The sequence below is a fragment of the Limulus polyphemus genome, unplaced genomic scaffold (assembly GCF_000517525.1).
Source record: "Limulus polyphemus unplaced genomic scaffold, Limulus_polyphemus-2.1.2 Scaffold635, whole genome shotgun sequence".
Taxonomy (NCBI): domain Eukaryota; kingdom Metazoa; phylum Arthropoda; class Merostomata; order Xiphosura; family Limulidae; genus Limulus; species Limulus polyphemus.
The window spans coordinates 154,437-174,311 of NW_013666245.1; the positions used below are offsets into that span (position 1 = coordinate 154,437).

At 33.1% G+C, this 19,875-nt stretch overlaps 1 protein-coding gene across 1 annotated transcript in view; it reads left to right on the top strand.

Annotated features, from left to right (window-relative positions):
* LOC106459597 (Ca(2+)/calmodulin-responsive adenylate cyclase-like) overlaps nucleotides 1–18,591 on the top strand; it is a 74,402-nt gene extending 55,811 nt beyond the window's left edge. Inside the window, exons 15-19 of the mRNA XM_022386118.1 lie at nucleotides 2,601–2,747; nucleotides 4,690–4,788; nucleotides 6,730–6,850; nucleotides 14,002–14,126; nucleotides 14,518–18,591. Of these exons, the coding sequence (XP_022241826.1) occupies nucleotides 2,601–2,747; nucleotides 4,690–4,788; nucleotides 6,730–6,850; nucleotides 14,002–14,126; nucleotides 14,518–17,268 (3,243 nt within the window). The 3' untranslated portion in view covers nucleotides 17,269–18,591. The remainder of the gene's footprint in view (nucleotides 1–2,600; nucleotides 2,748–4,689; nucleotides 4,789–6,729; nucleotides 6,851–14,001; nucleotides 14,127–14,517) is intronic.
* The last annotated feature ends 1,284 nt before the right edge of the window (nucleotides 18,592–19,875 follow it).

The window sequence follows — 19,875 nt, forward strand, 5'->3', positions numbered from 1 at the left end:
CTATTCTAATTGGTATAGCCTAAATAAAAGTTGCTAATTCCATCGTTTTTTTGGGGAAATTGTGGACCAGCATGTGGACCACTCCTCTCATGTATGTGTCTCATTATTTCCATCACTTGCAGTTTCCTTCTCAGCTGGATATTGTCTTCATCCTGTTGCCATCCTACACTCTTAATTTTATCTGTAAGTGGGTTAGAGATTTTTACAAATGTTTTCTTTTCAGTGGCCTTTTTTTGCACATTATTTGGATACTGCTCTGTGGTGAGCAGTGCCTGTCCAGCTATACTATTCCTTAGAATCCACACTGTATGACCTAACAGGTCTATAATGCTCACTATTTAGATGGGGTGTTCCACAAGACTGCTCGCAGGTTCATCTTTGTAGTATATTGCTTCATAACTATGTTTGTACTGGACCATACATTCATGGACTAACATAAGTAAAGCAGACAAGGATCACTGCTAATCCCTGGTGTTCCTTGGATTGACAGAATCAGGAATGCACTGCTTTTCAAAATGGGGTTTTGTGATTACCCATTGCACTTTCTCTATTGGTGCATTCCTCTGGAATCTACAATGCTTTTTATTCCCCCCCCTTTTCTAGTGGAATATGGTAGTCTTTAACACTTACCAGTTCCTAGCTGCTGGCATTGTGGACCATGGAGAAATCCTCCTTTATTGTGCACATTTCCATTCAGTCAAAAGTAGGGTGGTGGTGTTCCGCCTGTGTAGAAGGTGTGACTATGCTCCTACCACTGGTCTGATATTATATACCGGATGTTGCAGTTCTGGACTGAATCTTTCTGTCTAATTTGCAGTTCACCTCTTCTGGTTGGAAACCTCCCTCCTGCTGCCACCTGAATGTCAGTTCCTGGGCAACAGGTTTTGGTTGAAGCTGGACCACCCAACATTAATCTTCACAATTGTGTGGGCTGGGATCTTCCTCCTACTACAGACTGGATGTTTCATTCCCAATGCAATTTGGTTTTGGAATAGAATTGACCCCCACTTTGCATTTCCACCTTCCTGTTTTCAACCAGATGTACATTCCTGGGGTTTATTACTGCAGGTGGTGCTGGATTTGTGTACATGATGGTTTAGATTCTGATTCCTAGGCCTAAGGTCACTCCCAGTAGCACTGGTCTGGACTGGAGTTGACCTTCCAATTACAGTCCAACATACCCTAGCCACTCTAAACATATTCCACTTCCTTTGGATTTGGAATTGATATCTTGTTGTACCCTTTTTTGTGACACTTATTGGCTCCACATGGGCAATGAGTATACCTGGTTCAGATGTGGTGCAGTCTCCCACAAGTGTATTTCCTTTACACGATGAAGACACACTCTGTGGGTGCTCTTCAGATGCTTTTGAAGGGTACTCATCTATGCACCTTTACACTGGTTCCTCCATTTGATCTATGTGGGATTCTAACTGTAACTGTGGGTGGAGGTGAGTGATTGTATGAGAAGTTAATATTTTCCTACATTGAAAATATATTTCTGATGGATACTCACCTCCTCTCATACTTCCCACCCACCCATCTTCCTCCTCCCACTTCTGGTGTTGATTTTTTTTTGTATCTAATCTTGAAGTGAAGAACTGGTTTAACTGCATAGAGGGAGTCAGCTGTGATAGGAGAGTGTATTGCATTCCTATTGATGGAGGATTGTTGCATGCAGTAAAGCAGCTGAATTATCTGCTGTACACATGGAGTTAGGTGGGAGTTTCAAGGCTAGTGTCGAGCAAAAAAAGTGCACAGTAGAGAGCAGTCAAGTTGAAAATAGCTGTAACTGCATGATAGGTAAGTAGATATTGGAAATATATTTTCAAAGCAGGAAAATATTAATATTTGAGTACCTACATCTGCTCCTTTTCTCTTTTTGTTTTAAGTATGTGAGGCTGGCAGTCTTAAGGTTAAACTGAATAGAAGGAGTACCCCTAATACAAGGTGGGCCTTACTTCCACTGGTACTTCATGAAATTAGGGCACATTACATAATGATTTGGGTTCTGGTATTGGATGTTTGTTTAGTGGCTGCATTTTTACGTTTTTAAATATATTTTTTTCATTTATTTTTCCTTCTCTACAAAATTATATATATATATATATATACACACACACACACACACACACACACATAGTAAATAATACTGACCTTAAAATATCGTAAGGTAAATATTCTTATTAAATCTTGTGTTACTTGGATCTATGAATATTTTTAATGAAGTATTAGAAAATACTAAAGAAATGTACATTTTTATGTGATATTTTCATCTGTTTTTGTTTTGAAGCTTTCATTTCTCATTGGAACTTCTTTCAGCTTAAATTTTTCTCAGTTAGTTTAGTTTCTGATCAAGTTGGCTGAGTGTAAGCAATTTTATGACCTTGTAATATTCTGTTTTGACATGAATAATGAAAAAAAAACTATTAGACTTCTAAACATTTTATGTGGTCATATTCAACTGCATATCTTAATTTATAAACTAGTTTTCTTATCACTGCTATATGTGAACAATTGATTATGAGGCAATCTATTAAATATTTGTATATTTAAAAATATCTAAGTCATCATAGAGAATATTCTAAATCTTTTAACAGGACTTGTATCATCAGTCATACAGTAAAGTAGGAGTGATGTTTGCTACTATCCCAAATTTTCATGAATTCTACATAGAACTTAATGCTAATAATCAAGGTGTAGAATGCTTGAGACTTTTGAATGAAATAATTGTGGACTTTGATGAGGTAAGTACATAAAACCTTTTAAGCAGCTATAATGAATATATTTTGTTATTGAAAAGAGTGATAATTCAGTATTTCACAATTACAAGATTAAATTATGTATCCTGTTTGTCGTGTCATTTTTATGGACTTTTATGAATGGTGTATGATCTCTAGATTGTTTGGGAAAACATTGTTTTATCACTGAACATTATGACAATTATGCTATAAAATCAAGTTTCCTCAGGTATATACAAATAACTAACACTAACTAATTTATACCTCTCATATGGGCAATCACAGTGGCTTCTTTTGTGCACTGAGGGATGCTGGGGTATTTTTCCATGATAGGATGTTTCTGTTTAATAAACAAATCCTCAATAATTATTTTACTATTTATGTTTGATTTTTTTTGTTTTTTACATGGTTTGGATTAAACGTGTTATTCAATCTAGAACAATGTTTGCTAACATGAGAGGATTTTGCTGTTATTTTCTTGATTAGATTTCAAAAAAATTTTGCATGTGTAAAATGGCTGGTAATTATCACAAGTAATTTGGTGGATTACATTACTTCAGTGTTGGTAATTATATACTTTACTAAAAAATATTTTTACCTTAATTTCAGGTTTAATTGATGGTTGATATTTTAAACTAGCAGTTTTTCTTTACTTCACTTATTTTTGTTCCAATTATTTGATGCTAAATGATATGTGTTAGATACTTTTATTTTCTTCCTAACTGGTCTTATATGTTTTTCAGTATTATTACTGTATTTTGAAGAAGTAGAACTTTGAGACACTGCTCCTTATTCTCTACTATTTGTTTTTGGATAGTTGTTCATAGTAATGCTGTCTGGCAACTTTTTTCTTGGTTTCAGGTTTATTTAGTGAACAGAGTTTGCTTAACTCCATATATTAAATTCTTTAAAGTTAAATTTTTGATTTGTGTTATGTGCAAACTTTCATTTCACATATTTATCAGTAAAAATCAATCTGATAAACAGATGTTATAAGATTTGTAGAAGTACAATGACTGAAACTAAGATGTAAAAGATTTAAATTTTAACCTCTGACTAGTTCAACAGTAATTCAGTATTTAGATATAATGCACTAGAAGAATGGTGTATGTTTTTCCAAGCTGTCAAAACCAGAACCTACACATCATCTACAAACCTTTAATAAATATTTGGAGAGGGTAAGGCATTGGTGATGTCCTGTTTGAGAAACATGATTCAAATATTAATGAATATCATCATAACTCAGACATAAGTGAAAGAGTTAAGACTAAGTTATGTAAATAAATTTTTTTTCTTGCAAAAACTGAAGCGTTTGCCATATTATTAATGAATTTTCAATTAAAGTGAATGTTTTATAATAGAATATAATAATAATAATAGAACATCAAGATAGAATATCAGCCAGAAAAGAGTAGCTTTAAAAACTTTACAATTATTGACTTCTTCATTCTTCTTTAATGAAAGTTGATAAAGGAAATACTCGTGTTATTATTATTATATATTGGTTGTTTTAAATCATAATAATAAATTTAGAAAGACTGATGACAATCTAAATCACAAGCAGAAGGTTAAATCAAATACATTATTGTTAAATTTAAGGAAGTAATATTTATTAGCTGGAAAAATGTACACATAAAGATATGTAAAGTTGAGGTTTGTATGAGACCAATCTCTTCTGCTTTTCATGCATTGATTATAACTTAGCAAAATGATTGGCATGATTTTTAACTGGTAAAGTGATAATTTATAGAATCATCATATCAACTATATATTGAGAAATATATATTAATTACATTAATCATAGATGCAGTGGTATTAAGTGTTTATTAGGAGTGTTATTGTTTTCTTTTTTTACGTCTTTAAACAAATTTTTAAAAGTACTGTTGCTTTTAATATAAACTTGAATTAAGAATATATTTAATAAATTGGTTATTCATATTTTTTGCAGCTTTTGGATGAAGATAGGTTTTGCATGATTGATAAAATTAAAACTATAGGAAGTACTTATATGGCAGCAGTTGGACTGATACCTGAATACCGTATTTCTGTAAGTACTGTTCCCACGTAATTTACTTTTTAAAATCTACTTTTATACAACAAGTTCTTGGTTTATGAGGTTTTATTGTATAAGGAAATATGTGGGTCAAAAATGTTTCAATGTACTTGATTAGCTTTTCTATTTGTTAATCATGCTTTCAATGTTGAGAAAATTTGAGACAGCCATATGTAGCCTCATGTAACTTATGTAAGTATAGTACATTTCACATAAAAACATTCAATTTTCACTCTCTGGTCCTAAATCTACATGTATAAGTTGATACAAAAAACAGACATGCAACCTAAGAAATAATGTTTTATATAGGGTTGTTGGCTCAATGTTGATCTTTTTTTATATGAAAGTTGCTTTGATGCTAAGCACTCCTCTGGCCTTCCATGTCTATATTACAACTTTTAAGTTCCTGGCAAACATAGGCAACCCAATGTTCATCATAATTGCTAGTCTGGTGGCAACAGTTAGTCAATCTATAAGTACTGGAACATTGGAAAGAAAAAGACTGTATATACATACTGGAAAGTGTTCTTATATATAACTTCTAGATACTTTAAATTAAAGTAATACACACACACTTCCAACTTATGTAGTTATCAAGGTACACGGTAGTGTAAAACTGAAAGGTGGAAGGTCATATTATGCTTTTCTGCTTATGTCTGTTCACATAATGTAATTTTTTAGAAGTCTTTAGCTGGACTCCAATAAAACATTTAAGCATCTTTAGTATGTACATATAAATATATATAAATTTATATGTAAGCTGGCTGTAGTAAATACAGAATGAGGAATTTAACAAAATATTTTCACAATAATTAAAATCAATATAAAAGTAGCATTTTTTATCAGTATTATCCTTTATTAATCTAGATGTAGGTAATTAGTCTGTAAACAGTTTAAAGATGTCCATATTTTGGTACTGAATAGTTCAAACACTTTTTTTTTCCCTGAGACAAGAATATATCCATTTATCTCAGGGAACAAAATCTCTCTTTATTAGCTGGCTGATTTATTTTCCTCAACAAAATACATATGTAACTTTATAGTGTTAATCTTAACAGCTTGTCATGGTACAGGGTCTATTGTTTAATTTTAGTTGCTATCTTATTTTTATGTTGTGTGAGTAATTTTTAAAAACAGGAAAAAAAAAACTTTTCTGTGCCACATGAAAAGCTTTTCAACTATATACATTCTTATGCAATAAAATTGGCTAAAAGTGGGTTTATCAGTAAACATTACATAAACTTAGGTAATATTTTGTTACAGTTAGCAACATAAGGCTTTGGAACTAATGAAAGGACTAAACATTAATATCTAGAATCTGTTTTTGGCACAGTATTTAGTATATTAGTGGACTTATTTTTTTAATAATATAATTAGTTTTCAGAAAAAAATTCAGTGACATGTGTTTAAAAAATCACTACAGTAGACTGGAATGTAATCTTTTCTAGAGATGAAAGAATTTTAATATAATTTTTAATGTTCTTACATTATGTTACTGTTGTAGATTGTTGATGTTCCTAAATTATCTCTCTAATACAGATTAAAGGAAACTTTTGAAAAACTATGCAGTTTAAGATGAACTTTTTCACCTTTTTAAAACTTTTACAACTATTAAAGTTTCTATTACTTGCCACATTGATCCAGTTAGTTTATGCAAGTAACTTTTTAAGCTCAGCCATGTGTTGTTTTCTATACACTGCAATTTGTATATTGTACACATTATTAATATGCCTTATAAAAGTATCAGTGAGAAATGTATATTATTTTGGTATTCTATTTTTAGAAAAATAATTATATATTTTCATTAGTATGTGAATTATCCTGTATAATAACCATTTATTGAATCAGTGTTTGTATAAGATAGTTGTATACAACTATTTCTTGTATATGTTAACCGTTTCTTAGAGTAATCATTGCTTAATATTGTCTTGGTAGGAAGATAACCATGTCACGGGAGCTCAGTGCTTGTCTACTTTAGTTGATTTGGTCTTTGCTATGAAAGAAAGACTGGCCAATATTAATCAAAATTCTTATAACAATTTCATGCTACGAGTAGGTAAGTGATCATTTCACTGTTATTTGATTCTGGGTGGATTATTTTAAGATGACTCATAATACATGGAGAGTACAGTAGTAGTTAACTTTAGGGTTAAAGTTTGTTTACAAGTTCAGAATATTAATTGTCATATGATCATCCTTTTCATTAATCTTCACAGAACTTTTTTCCCATTTTATTTCATCTTGCTCCATATTCTATAATTTACACATTGAATAATATCATTCTCTGGAGTTTTCACACTACTTTAAGAGCTTGTATATTTTTCCTACAATTCATTAAGCTGTACTAATTTCATCATATGGTTGCTTCCTTTTTAAACTACTAAGAAATTATTTCTTTTGGGTTTGGCATGGCCAGGTGGTTAGGGCACTCAACTCACAATCTGCTGGTTTCAGGTTCGAATCCCCATCCCACCAAACATGCTCACTCTTTCAGCTGTGGGGACATTAGCATTATAATGTGACAGTCAATCCCATTATTCATTGGCAAAAGAGTAGCCCAAGAGTTGGTGGTGGGTGGTGATGACTAGCTGCCTTCCTTCTAGTCTTTCACTGCTAAATTATGGATGGCTAGCACACATAGCCCTCGTGTAGCTTTGCAAGAAATTCAAAACAAACAAACAAAATAATCTTTCTTTGGAGAGATGACTTGCATGTTTTGTAACTTTTTATGTGTCCAAATCTGACTAGGATTTTTCTTTTCACATCTTTTCACTTAATTCAAAGCATTCATTATATGGATGTGTCACAACTTGAGTAGTAGCTTTGTCAATTAAGTACTGCCTCTAACCTCACATAATCTTATTATTGTGGAACATAACATTATTTTTCTTTGTAGTGCAAAGAAGGAATTTCTTGTTCATTCAGACACCTTAATTTTCTGTTTTAGTGCTTTTTTGTGCTTCTGAAATTTAACCTCCGAAGGTATGCTCTTCTACATACAGTTTTGTTACACCATTTTAGAATGATGTCCCTCATAGATTGAAATATTCACTAGTTTGTTTCTATGTAACCTTCTGTATTGGCGTACAACTTATAATGATCTTAAAAACAAGCTCCTTCAGTTTTGAACAACTAGTGTTGCATGTAGTCATTTATTGAAAGAAATGCTTTGACATATATTTTTACTTCTGAAATTCAGAAGAATCTTATTTTATTTTTTCTTGGACAAAAATATTTTTGCATAAAAGCAGTGTAGTGTAATAGAAGTAACTATGGCCTGAATATGAGGTGTAGGAATATCTTTCAGTATTAATTGATATAATTCAACTTATACCAAACATAAACCATGTAGAAGCAATTTTAATATTTTAGAAATAATTTTAGTTCTAATATAAACTTCTATTAGATTATTGATTCTAATGTTTAAATACTGTTTGTTTTTAGATTACCCTGTTTGGTACTTTTTTATTAATTGTATTTAAAATTTGTCATTGACTGAGTTTTAAAATTCTTCAGTTTAATGATTTGTTGCTGAGGTAGTTATGGGAAGATGTTATTGAAAAACAGTACCTGGTTGTTTATTTGAGTACAATGAAAGGTTTTTTTTGTGTGTTTTTTTTCTTAAGTGCAGCGATTAACTGTAGGATTTCCCAAGAATAGTGATTGAGTGTTTGACTCCTTGAGTTCTGTACTTGGTAGATCAGTGAGAGAGGTTTTTATTTATTTATTCAAATATAAAAAAAGTATTTAAACATGGAATTGAAAAAGAATATTGTTCATTGCATTGAAAACTTTTTTTATATGCCAGTATTGTAGTAAAATAATATGTCATGGCAAATTCTCTTTTGTAGTACAATGATGATTTATGTGATTTTTAGTGTGAAAGTAATAACTTTCAAATGCATTCCATTAAAATATTAAATCCAACCTAAAATTTGCTCGTAAAATACCAAAGATTGAAAAAATTGGTATTAAGCTTAAAGTATATATATATGTTTATAGACATTTTATTTTAATGAATTAAAAGTTTTAAAACAATCAGACTTACCTCTAATATATATAACAAGCCTTTTGTTGTTGAATTGCTCTGATAGAAGTAACATACATATGACTAAAGTCCTGATTGCACTTGTTGCAATACAGAGTATGTGTATTCTCCCACCTTCCATGTGACAGGAGGATGTATATAAGTTGTACTTTCCACTATGATTAATAAGATTTTCTTGTTGACAGTAGTGCTGTCACCTTTGATATAATGAATTTGGACACCAGTGTTGATTCTGATGCAATTATTTCCAACAATATCAGAACTTCTACAACTTTTTTGAGGCCTTACTCATGCAATCTGCCTTTAACATGCAGGGTGATCCATGGTTGTATTGTAAGCCCTTATTGATCAATGTATTTGGGTCTTTAATGCTAGTTTGTTTGCTCTTATCCCTGGTAGGTTTCATGATTGTGTGGATGCTCAAGTTCCAAAACATCCTTTGTTTTCACATGATTTTAAACAACATCTATCTTTTACACCTGTGGGTGCTAGTGTCACATTAAATGATGTAATACTTCAAAATTTATTTTTTCCATCCTCTTTTGATATTCATGTTGATGCTGATGCCTTTAAAAGCCAGTAAAATATTAATTACTTCTCAAGCTTTTAATCTTCAGATTGTTTATTGGGAGGGCAGATCTACCATGTGTTGTTCTACTTTAATCCTTCATCAGTTTTTTTTTTGCCTTGTACACTGTGATTTGTCTTGTTTTGAAACTCTGCTTCTGTAGAGTTATTAGATTTTTTTGCCAGAGTAAAATATTTACCTTGCAGTCTTCATTAAGTGCAGGCCTCACCAATACTGTTTCTTTGACACTTCAATTGATAAGGCTATACTGCAATGTACTTGCCTTTCAACATTCCAGGTGAACTTGATATCTTCTTTCCTACACATTGTTCTTTGCAGATATTTCATCCAAATTGGTTTCCCAATCAGGTGAAGCATGTCAGCTGTAGTTGAAGAGGGTTTTAGAATCTCATTATTCTTCTATTCATCATTTCTTGTCAAGGCAACCTGGGAACAATGTTCATCCTCCTGCCTTACCTTTTGAGGGATCATTTTGGTTACTTGCTGATCTGTTGGACCATTGTCTTTGTGATCCTTGGTTTGACAGACCATTAAGTTTGGTCTTTACCTTCACTTTTCACATCCTCCTCTTCTTTCAGTTCAACCAGTGTTTCTTCTTATTCCTTCTCATCCTGTTTATTTACAATTTCTGGATTAGGAAGTCTCACATCTTCTTCAGAAAGAATTATTAGAAATCTTTTATCATGCCTTCCTAGGTTTTTACTTCCATCTTTTTGTAGTTCTTAAGAAAACAAGAGATTGGAAACAATTCATAGACCTGTCTCAAGTCAGCCTTTACCTGGATACACCTCATTTTGAAATGGTAAACATGAATTTCTAACAAAAGTTTCTTTTTCAAAGACATTGGATGATAAAGGTAGATATACGGGATGCTTATCTTATACATTATCATTGATTGTCTCATAATTTTCTCAGTTTTTACCATTGAGAGGTAGTATCAGTTCTCTGCCCTTCCCTTTGGCTTGGACTCAGCTGCACATGTTTTCTGTCGAGTATTCAAAGTGATCTTCTCCTTTAAACCAACATTGACTCTTACATTTCCATGTACAATTGGCTCATTCTGACCCTTTCATTCATCAATCTCTCACACACACATTCATTTGACCACCCAACTGGCTACTTCTTTTAGGAGGATCATCCATGACTCCAAATTCCATTTAGTACCAACACAGTTTTGGGTACATCTGGGATTTTGGATCAACATGGTTCAAGGAATAGTACAGATATCTCTTTCTAAACTTTGGAGTCTTGTGTTCATACTCTTTTCTTGACTTCTACAACTGTTGCCAAAGACTTCACAAAGTCATTCCCTTGGGGCACACTTGTATATGTCACCTACAATGAGACCTAACTTCTCAGTGGCATCTGCTTTAGACTCATTATCACGTAGTATCGCTCCTTCTATTATCACTCTCATGTTTCTCCAGTTTTGGTTAAATTAAGAGTTTACAACAGCAGGAACTCCCTTTCTACAACATCATTTTGACTTTCCTCTTTTTGCTGATGCTTCTCCCAAAGGTTAGTGTGCTGTGTTGGAGAATCAATATTGTTCTTGTTTTCAGACTCCTCAAGAAGCAACAGTTGCATCAAAGTATTAGAACTCTGGTCTTTTCAACATGCATGCTTCTTCTTTATCACTGTTCTGTGTTATTTCATACAAACAACTCTATTGTATTTGCTCACAGTCAGGGAGGTATGCATTCTTCCAGTTTCTCTTCTTCTTTAGCTTCATTTTCAATGCATTCCAACAGATGGGGCCCTTCACCTATTGGCTTCTCAGTGGATTTGCAAGCATCTGAATAACCTGATGATCATTGCCTTTGCTACATCAAGTAACCATATTCCTCCACTCTAACTATCTTCAATTCCAGATCCACATTCTCTGGCAGTGGATGCCCTGAATCAATCTGGGGAGAACCTTTTCCATTATAACTACCTTTCACTTCACTTCTCCCTCAAGTCATGGCCAAGATCAGTTACTCTAGTTGCTAGGTTTTCCTTATTGGTTCACTTTGGTCTGCTAAGTCTTAGCTTCCTTTATTACATTAAATTTCTCACAAGCAAGAGATCTCATTACAACAATCTCAAATGCTCATTTTTCACAACAATGTTCAATGTATATGACAGTTAGCTGTTGTTTGGTCCTTTGTCTGAAAAGCTTGATTTTCTTCCTGCATGGCTCAAATATTAGACCATTTTTGTAAAAACTCTTCTTTGGCTGTTTGTCAATGTCATTGGGTTATCTTTCATAGTTAGTATATTAACTGTGGTATATCTTGTTTTTCTCCAGCTTCTCAACAAGTTGATTCTTTCTTTATGTATTTGTTTCATAATCAACGTTTTTCAAAGCCAGTTACAAAGATACATTTTCTGCTATTTTCAGATGCCATGGGAGCCATCAGTCCCTTTCGTCATCACTATTTAAATAGCTCTTCTGAGTCATTCTGCCTCAGCAGCTCCAAGTTCCTAGTCATTGTCCCAAATAGAATTCAATATTAAATTATTTGGCTTCTCCCCTATTGAAACCTTAGTAAATTCTTTATTGGGTCATCTTTCCCTGAAATTGTATTTTATTTTAGTACTGGCATTGGACAGAGTTCTGATATCTATGCCTTTCATACCTTATTTTCTCAGAAAGCATTATACTTGTGCTCTGATTGTGCTTTTGTACATAAAACACTATATTTTGCTTATTTTGTTACATATCATTATTGATATATGAATTAATGTTCAGAAGAACTATTCATTACTATCTTGCCTGTGCTGAATCTTTCCGAGGGTCTTGGAGAGAGTTGTTTATACCTACAATGAATCACACTCTTTGGATTTTGCTCCAACTATTTAACAAATAAGCTTGTGCAATTTACCTATCTTATTTTTTGGGATGCTCCTGAATGTCTTACACATGGATTTCAAGTTACATTTCACTTAATACGCCACTTGACGATGTCTGTGAACTCGGCCACAGTATCCTTTTAGAGGATATTCTATAGGCTGGCATATGGATTAATTTGAATTCATTCTTCAATTTTTAATTACATCAAATTGCTGTATTTTTAGCTTCAATATTTTCTTTGCCTCTGTGATTCTTCAAGCCAGAAGGAATCCTTAGTAGGTGAGTTATTCTTTATTATCTGCCTTGTTACCACTTGAGTCTAAACTTACATTGTGCATGATAGCATAAGTATCAATATATTGCCAACACCTTTTATATTTAACATTTCATTTGGTGTTTGGAGTTGTGGATTCATTAAATAAATAAACAAATGTGGACTTTCAATACAAATGAGACTACTCCATGTTTGAAGGAATTTATCCAGTAGGGACTCTCATGCTTTAACTATGCCTCTATGTTTGTCCTAGACCAATTTCACTCTCTGTGCTAATTCTTCGTGAGAGGATAATGCCCCCTGGAAGTGGACAGAGGATGCCATCTGGTGGCTATTGGTGCCTTGGCTGGTACCTGTATTTTTTCTATCTCCTCCTACATATCCCTCAAGTGAGATCAACTGTTATTCATGGGATGTCTCATAGCTCCAACCAGTATGGGTGATACCTTATTATTTTATATTTTAACCTGTTCAGTGTTTTCATTGCACTATTTCACAATTGTCAAGCTCATTCTTGAGTTTGTCTGATTCTCCCTGGGTGTTCACTGACTAGGCTAGTTTTATGACTTGGCAGGTCTCGTCAAATGTTGATGTCAGGTGTCTTACACTCAAGAGAATGCCTAGTCATTAGCTCTTATTTGTCTGATTTACTGAGAATCTTCTACTAGAGGTACAGGATAACACATTAATATATTTAAAGGGGAAATGAAGGCAAGGAGGTCTGCTTTAATGAGAGTCCTTATTTGGTCCAAACTCTTATGAGCCTAGTCTGTTTCACTTATTCTCCCTTGAATCCAGTCCATAGAATCTACTATTCTTCTGGATTCTCTTCATCTCTGTTTGATTATGATTTCTGTTATTTTGGTGTAAGTTGTTATATTTCTGCCCAAGAACAACAATTTGATGATCAAGTACTCCTTATGACTTCATCTCATTGTGGGTATGCTAGCTTTCACATTTGAGAGGTAAATCTGTCTGATTTGAATTTTACATTTTTTTAGAGTTAAAATTTATTTTAAACAGGTACTGACCTCTGAAATACATACCCATCTACAATTGAGAGAAATGAGATTTCCACTGTGATTAAAACTCTGAACTCTGAAGTATATTTAGAAAGCAAAACTTAGAAGCACTAAGTGCAATAAATGACATGGATGGTGGAAAAGTGGAGAACAATGGGTAAGTTGACACATACTCTGCATTACACGAAGGACATTCAGAGTTTTAGTCACATGTTTTTTGACAGCATGAGAGCAACTCAACAAGAACACTTTTTGTATTTCAGAGGTAAGTATCTGTTTTAAATTCACTTAATTTCTAAAAAAAACTGAAAAAATTATAAAATGTAGCTACCTCTTTAAAATTGGTGCACTATCGTTACTTATATTTTTAACACTCAAATAGTAAGCAGCATTTAATGAATGTACCTCCAATTCTGTGATTTTTACTTTGTTTTCTAGGTTTAAGTGTTGGACCAGTTGTAGCAGGTGTAATTGGTGCAAGAAAACCACAGTATGATATCTGGGGTAATACTGTGAATGTAGCCAGTCGTATGGATAGCACAGGACTCCCAAACCACACACAGGTTGGTGTTAAAAGTCACACATAATGTTTTATTGGTGGTTCATGCCATTTGGTGTGGAAGTTCACTTTCAATGAGTTTAAAGTTGAATTGTTCCTACGACTGGAAATATGGACACATGAGAATACAATAATCCAGAAACATGAAGAGAATAATTTAAATAGTTTTAGGTTCCAGTAATTACACATGTTAATAAATTACATTCACTTTAGAACATTAAAAACTATTTTTTAGGTGCACTTGTGTGAATTTCTATTATGCTATCAGTAATTCTAAAAAGAATATTAGAGAAATAGATGTTAAAACTTATAATGCAATTATGAATTTATCTTGAAAGAGTTGAAACTCTGCTCCATTGAATTATTTTTGTTGAAAAGTTGTTTCATTATTTTAGGTTACAGAAGAGGTATTTCAACTTTTGAAGAACTATCCATACATCTTTCAGTGCCGAGGACAGGTTACTATAAAGGGTAAAGGAGAAATGACAACCTATTTTCTGGTGGATAAAAAGTCACAAGAGGATGGAAACCCGAGTCAGCAATCTCCAGGTTATAATGAGCTCACTATGCCTGGTTCAAGTACTGGTATTCCTGGGGGAGTACCGACACCTCTCAGTATGGTTGCTCAAAGTCTCCGTCAGGCTGCAGAAATAGTTGGTTCTAGATCCAACAGTGTCTCAAATACACCACAAATAAGAAAATCACAAGGTTATCAACAGATGAAACCTCATGATGTGATTATGTCTGATAGTCCAAGACTTCCTGTTTTCAGGTTACTTCCTTGTGACACTCAGTTATCCAGTGAACCTTCTGAGCTGAATTTGCATGAATGTACGCCACCCTATTCTCAACCCAAACCAATCATTGGTAATACACCACCAAAATCTTACTCACAATCCCGACCTCGCCAACCTCGTTCTGAGTCTCGAGACACAACTCCTAGCTCCCAGAAACAAGCATCAATTAAAAGAGGTGACCCATGGGATAGCCTTCGACAGCTAGGAAACAGTGTACCTCCTCCTTCTTGCAGTATACCAAAGTCAATGAGTTGCAGAAGTGAAACTCCACCCAAAAGCTACTCTGATTCAAAACCATCAAAATCCTCCATTTCCCCTCAGGAGACATTGGTATTTCCTCCCCCACCTCCAATTTCTCCAGAAGGTGAGCAAGATTTGATACAGATGAAGGATTCACCAATGTTTAATGCACAATCTTTAAATATAAGTATATTCAAACATAGTTCAGATAGTCTTCTTGATCAAGACCAGTCATCTGTTCAGCCTTCTTCAGTGGAAACATCATCACTGAATCGATCATCATCAACATCTAGTGAAAGTTTTACTCAGACAGGCTTTACAACATCAGGTATAGAGACACCATCTCCATCTCCTGCTTTCAGGCATCTTGCTTCTTCTAATATGTTATGGGTATACCCTCTTCAGGGTTCTATTGTTGAAAATTCTCCCTGTCAATCCAAAGAGATTCCTAAACCAAGTATTTTCTCCTCAAGAGAAAGTATTCTCTCTAAAGAAGACAAAAACCTTCCTGAAGTTGGTCAATCACCATCACATGAATCTTTTATGACAAAAATACCGAATGCTGAAAGGAATGATCAACTTGTTACACGCAAGTTGGAAGATAATACTGATGAAGCATTACTCAAAATGCCAAAAATTGGTAATTATTTTGCTAAAATTCAAGGGAAAAGGATGGATGAGGCTCATCTGAGAAGTTATCCACCTAAGGGATACAACACTTCACTTTTACAAAGTTTATCATCTGGAAGGTCAGTATCTAGTGCTAACATTGGACCAGCTGACCTTCCCCAGAGACAGAATCTCACAAAAGAAGCTTCTAAAAACAAACAAAATGGAAATGATTATGATAAATCAGCTTTATTTAAAACTTCTTCAAAACAAGACTCTGTATCTACACAAACTGATTTCCCAAGAAAACATTTAGGACTGAAATTTCCTTCAAAAGTGTGCTCTAGAACTTGGAAACAAGAATTAAACTCTAGATGTGATGAAAGAAAGAAGCAGAACCACAAAGTTCAAACAACAAAACAAGATGATTCAAACGTCCAAGTACCATCTTCTATAGGTATTTGGAAAAAGACACCAGATATAGTTGGCATACCTCTTCAGGAACTCCAGAAGGTAAATGAGGTTCTTGCAGAGTTTGGTGAGGCAAATCTTCCTCAAGGACAAAAAAGGGGAGGATCAGGAAAACAACTTTTAAAAGATAAGCTTAATTATAACTCTATAACCACAAGACAAGAAGTCAAAGAACCTGGAAAGCAACAAAGTAGTGATATTTCTTTGCAGGAAAGAAAAAATCTTATTGGTCTTCATTTTAATCCTGTTGAAAAGAAAATGACCTTAAGCATACCATCTCCATCTACCTGTTTGAAGCAATTGAAGTCTCAGCATGAAGAAAATGACACTTTGAGAGGAAGGAAAATTACACAAAACTTGAATTTTATGGCATTAGATTATGAAGAAAATAAGCTTCCCAGTCATTATTCTACTCAAAAGGAAGATCTCAGTGAACCAGAGTATGTAAATATTGACACTGTCACTCCAATCAGCAGGGACAACAGACCACAGCAACAATTTTCTAAGAAGCAGCAAGATTTGGCATCAGAATCTGAAGATATTGATTTGGATTATAGTGACAGGGAAGAAGATTATGATGATGACCGTTTAGCTGAACTTCCTCTGATAGATGAACAGGGGTATTGTACAGATGATCCAGCCTTAGAAAATATCTCTGTCATGAATGAGCAGGGCCTTACAGATGCAGAAGGTGCTCTTAGTGACCTAAATTCAATTTTCAATGATCCTGGACATGATGGAGATACAGATGACACTAGTGTGTCCTCACAAGCAAGTAGCCATATGCTTGACAGTGATCAAGTATTGAGTATTGACTCAATGAACGTCATGTATGACTCAGAATATGATAACTATCGTCCAGGCATTACAAGTGATGATGATATTTTCCACCTTGACCCAACTATCGATGCTGACCCAGATTATTTTGATGATGCAAGTGTTGAAAATATACGCTCTCTAACCAGTACCATAGCAAAAAACTTTGGACAGCCATCTGTTAGTGAGAATGAAGGCAGTGAAGAAAGCTGATTACATGCACTTAATAACCATGTTTCACTTGAAACATAACTAAAATGTTGTAAAGGTCACATAATTAATTATTTTCTTTCTAAAGAGAAAAATGTGCATATTATTTTAATTGATTATATTTTTATTAATGATTTATTTAATGCTGCATTTAGATGATTGCAGAGATAGATCATGGACAACATATTCATTAAAAACAACTTCAGTTTCTAAAAGAAATTGTTTTACAATAGTAGTAGTAGTGGAATCAGCAGTGCAGCTAAAAGAGGTTTCCAAGTTGTGTCCATTCAGCCCATTCCAGATTTAGTCTGTCTTTATTTTTACATGAAATACTTTACCCTGTGAAAAATCAGTATTTGTTATTTTTCACTACTCAAGAAGTATTATTATTATTTTCTGGTGTGAATCTCAAAGATGTAATTCGTTTTTCTTATAAGCCATTACTGCTACTTCTGTTCTTTTGTGCTTCTATACAGTTCATCAATACTATTAACAGACAGGATCATAGGTTGACTTCATGTGTTGGTGGAGTTAGCTGCATCTTTATATCCTTTTGTAATGTAACTAGAGAAAGTTTTAAAAAAGATGTATCACGACATAATATGAGAATTGAACCTTTGGAATATCTGAAGGCTTTATAAGGAACACCATGGAATTTATTCAGAACTCTTTTATCAAGATAAATGAACATGTGTAGAACTTAAGTTCATGAAACTTACATTAATCCAGTTCTCTGTGGTTGTAAGAAGTTAATTGATATAAAAATGCGAATTTGATATTACACCTATATTATGAGTGGAGATCCACACTGCCATGTGATAATGTACTTTTAGCATTTATCCATCACTGGTGCTATATTACCAGGTAAGGCTTCCTTAACAGTTACATGGTCTTAAAGACCTTGTAGATGTCTATTATAGAATTCGGAATGTAAGTGCAGGCTTGACATTTTTGTGTAAATTCTGATTATGTATTCTGATATGAATAAATTTTCTATATAAAGAGGATGCATAGAGCACTGTATCAACAGTATTTTACATATTTGACATTCTGTAAAATAAGAAGGCAGAAATAATCACTTTCTCATATGAAAAAGGAAAAATTTTGGATTATTATGAATAGCAGAAATGTTCAACAAAATTAAGATTGCATTACAGTTAACTGCAGTTTGAAGTAGGAGGAATGACTAATATTTTGGCTAGACAATAAAAAGCACTTCATGATAAATATGAAGAATTCGATGATAAGGAACCCACTTTGAGACTAATAATGGCTGGAGACGGCTTGAATGGGTAATGAAGAAAAACTTTAACATAAATTTAACATAACAGCAAATTGGAGATGGCTTGAATAGGTACTGAAGAAAAACTTTAATATAAGTTTAACATAACAGCAAATGTACAACATTTCGACAAGGTTTTGTCATCATCATCTTATTTTACAGAATGTCAAATATGTAAAATACTGTTGATACAGTGCTCTATGCATCCTCTTTATATAGATGTCTGATGATGACAAAACCTTGTTGAAACATCGTACGCTATTGTAAATATGAAGAATATTTCATTGTAGCATAGATTTAGCACTGATCCTACAAGATGATGTTTTTTTATATATATACTGTATGGTGAAGTAAAAATGACTTAAAACTCCAATGAGATGATGTTCATTTTGTCTTTTAGAAGTGTTGTTTTAACATTAATAAAAAACTTTAAGTGCAAGTTTCAACATTCAATGCACAGTTGTAACTGTTAGAAAGGTTTTCACTGTTCCTGTGTTATCATTGTTACAATATGTTGTTGTTAATAGGTACTGTATGTAATATTTATGTCCTACTTAACTATGGTATTTTAGTATCTCTTTTTTTTTTGTAACTACATACACTATTATAATAGAGGAGTTCAGAAAACATACAATTATTCTGCTAACAGTTAATTATTTTCTTTTAACTAGACATTGCTGTCTGCAAAAATTATTACTTTTTACTAGTGGTAAAAAAGAAAAGATGTTGAAGTGAAGATTTAATTTGATTTAGACTGGTCTTTGATAACTCTACTCCTCATTAGTAGTCTTGAACTACACCTAAGCAAAGTAACAAGGATCAAGCCCTTATCAAAATGTTAGTTTTATTTATTTTAAAACTTATAAAGTTTTATAGCTGACATTATGGTAATTTTCTTCTTAGTATAGATACCTTATTATGTTGTAGGTGATCAGAGGATAGGCAGAAATATTGTTAATCAACAGGAGCCTAGGGTGACTCAATAAAATTGTCTGTACTCATGATGGTAAAAATTAATTGGGTACAAGAGCAAGTTATGGTCCTGAAAGTTGGATGGTTTTGAGATCTCCTTGGTTTAAAATATGGTAGTATGAAATTAATATTTTTACCTCATTGTGATTATAAATGTTTCAAGAAAATACTAAAAGCCAAACAAAAAAAGAGAAATTATTTTAGTTAAACAGTAAACCTTCTTTAAACATAATTACATTTATCCCTTTTGAAAATGGTCAGAAATGATCTTAAATTGTTTCAATTCTACACATTTGAAATAAGAATTACTGATTATCACAATTAAGTAAAATAAAATTCATATGTAATGAATGTAG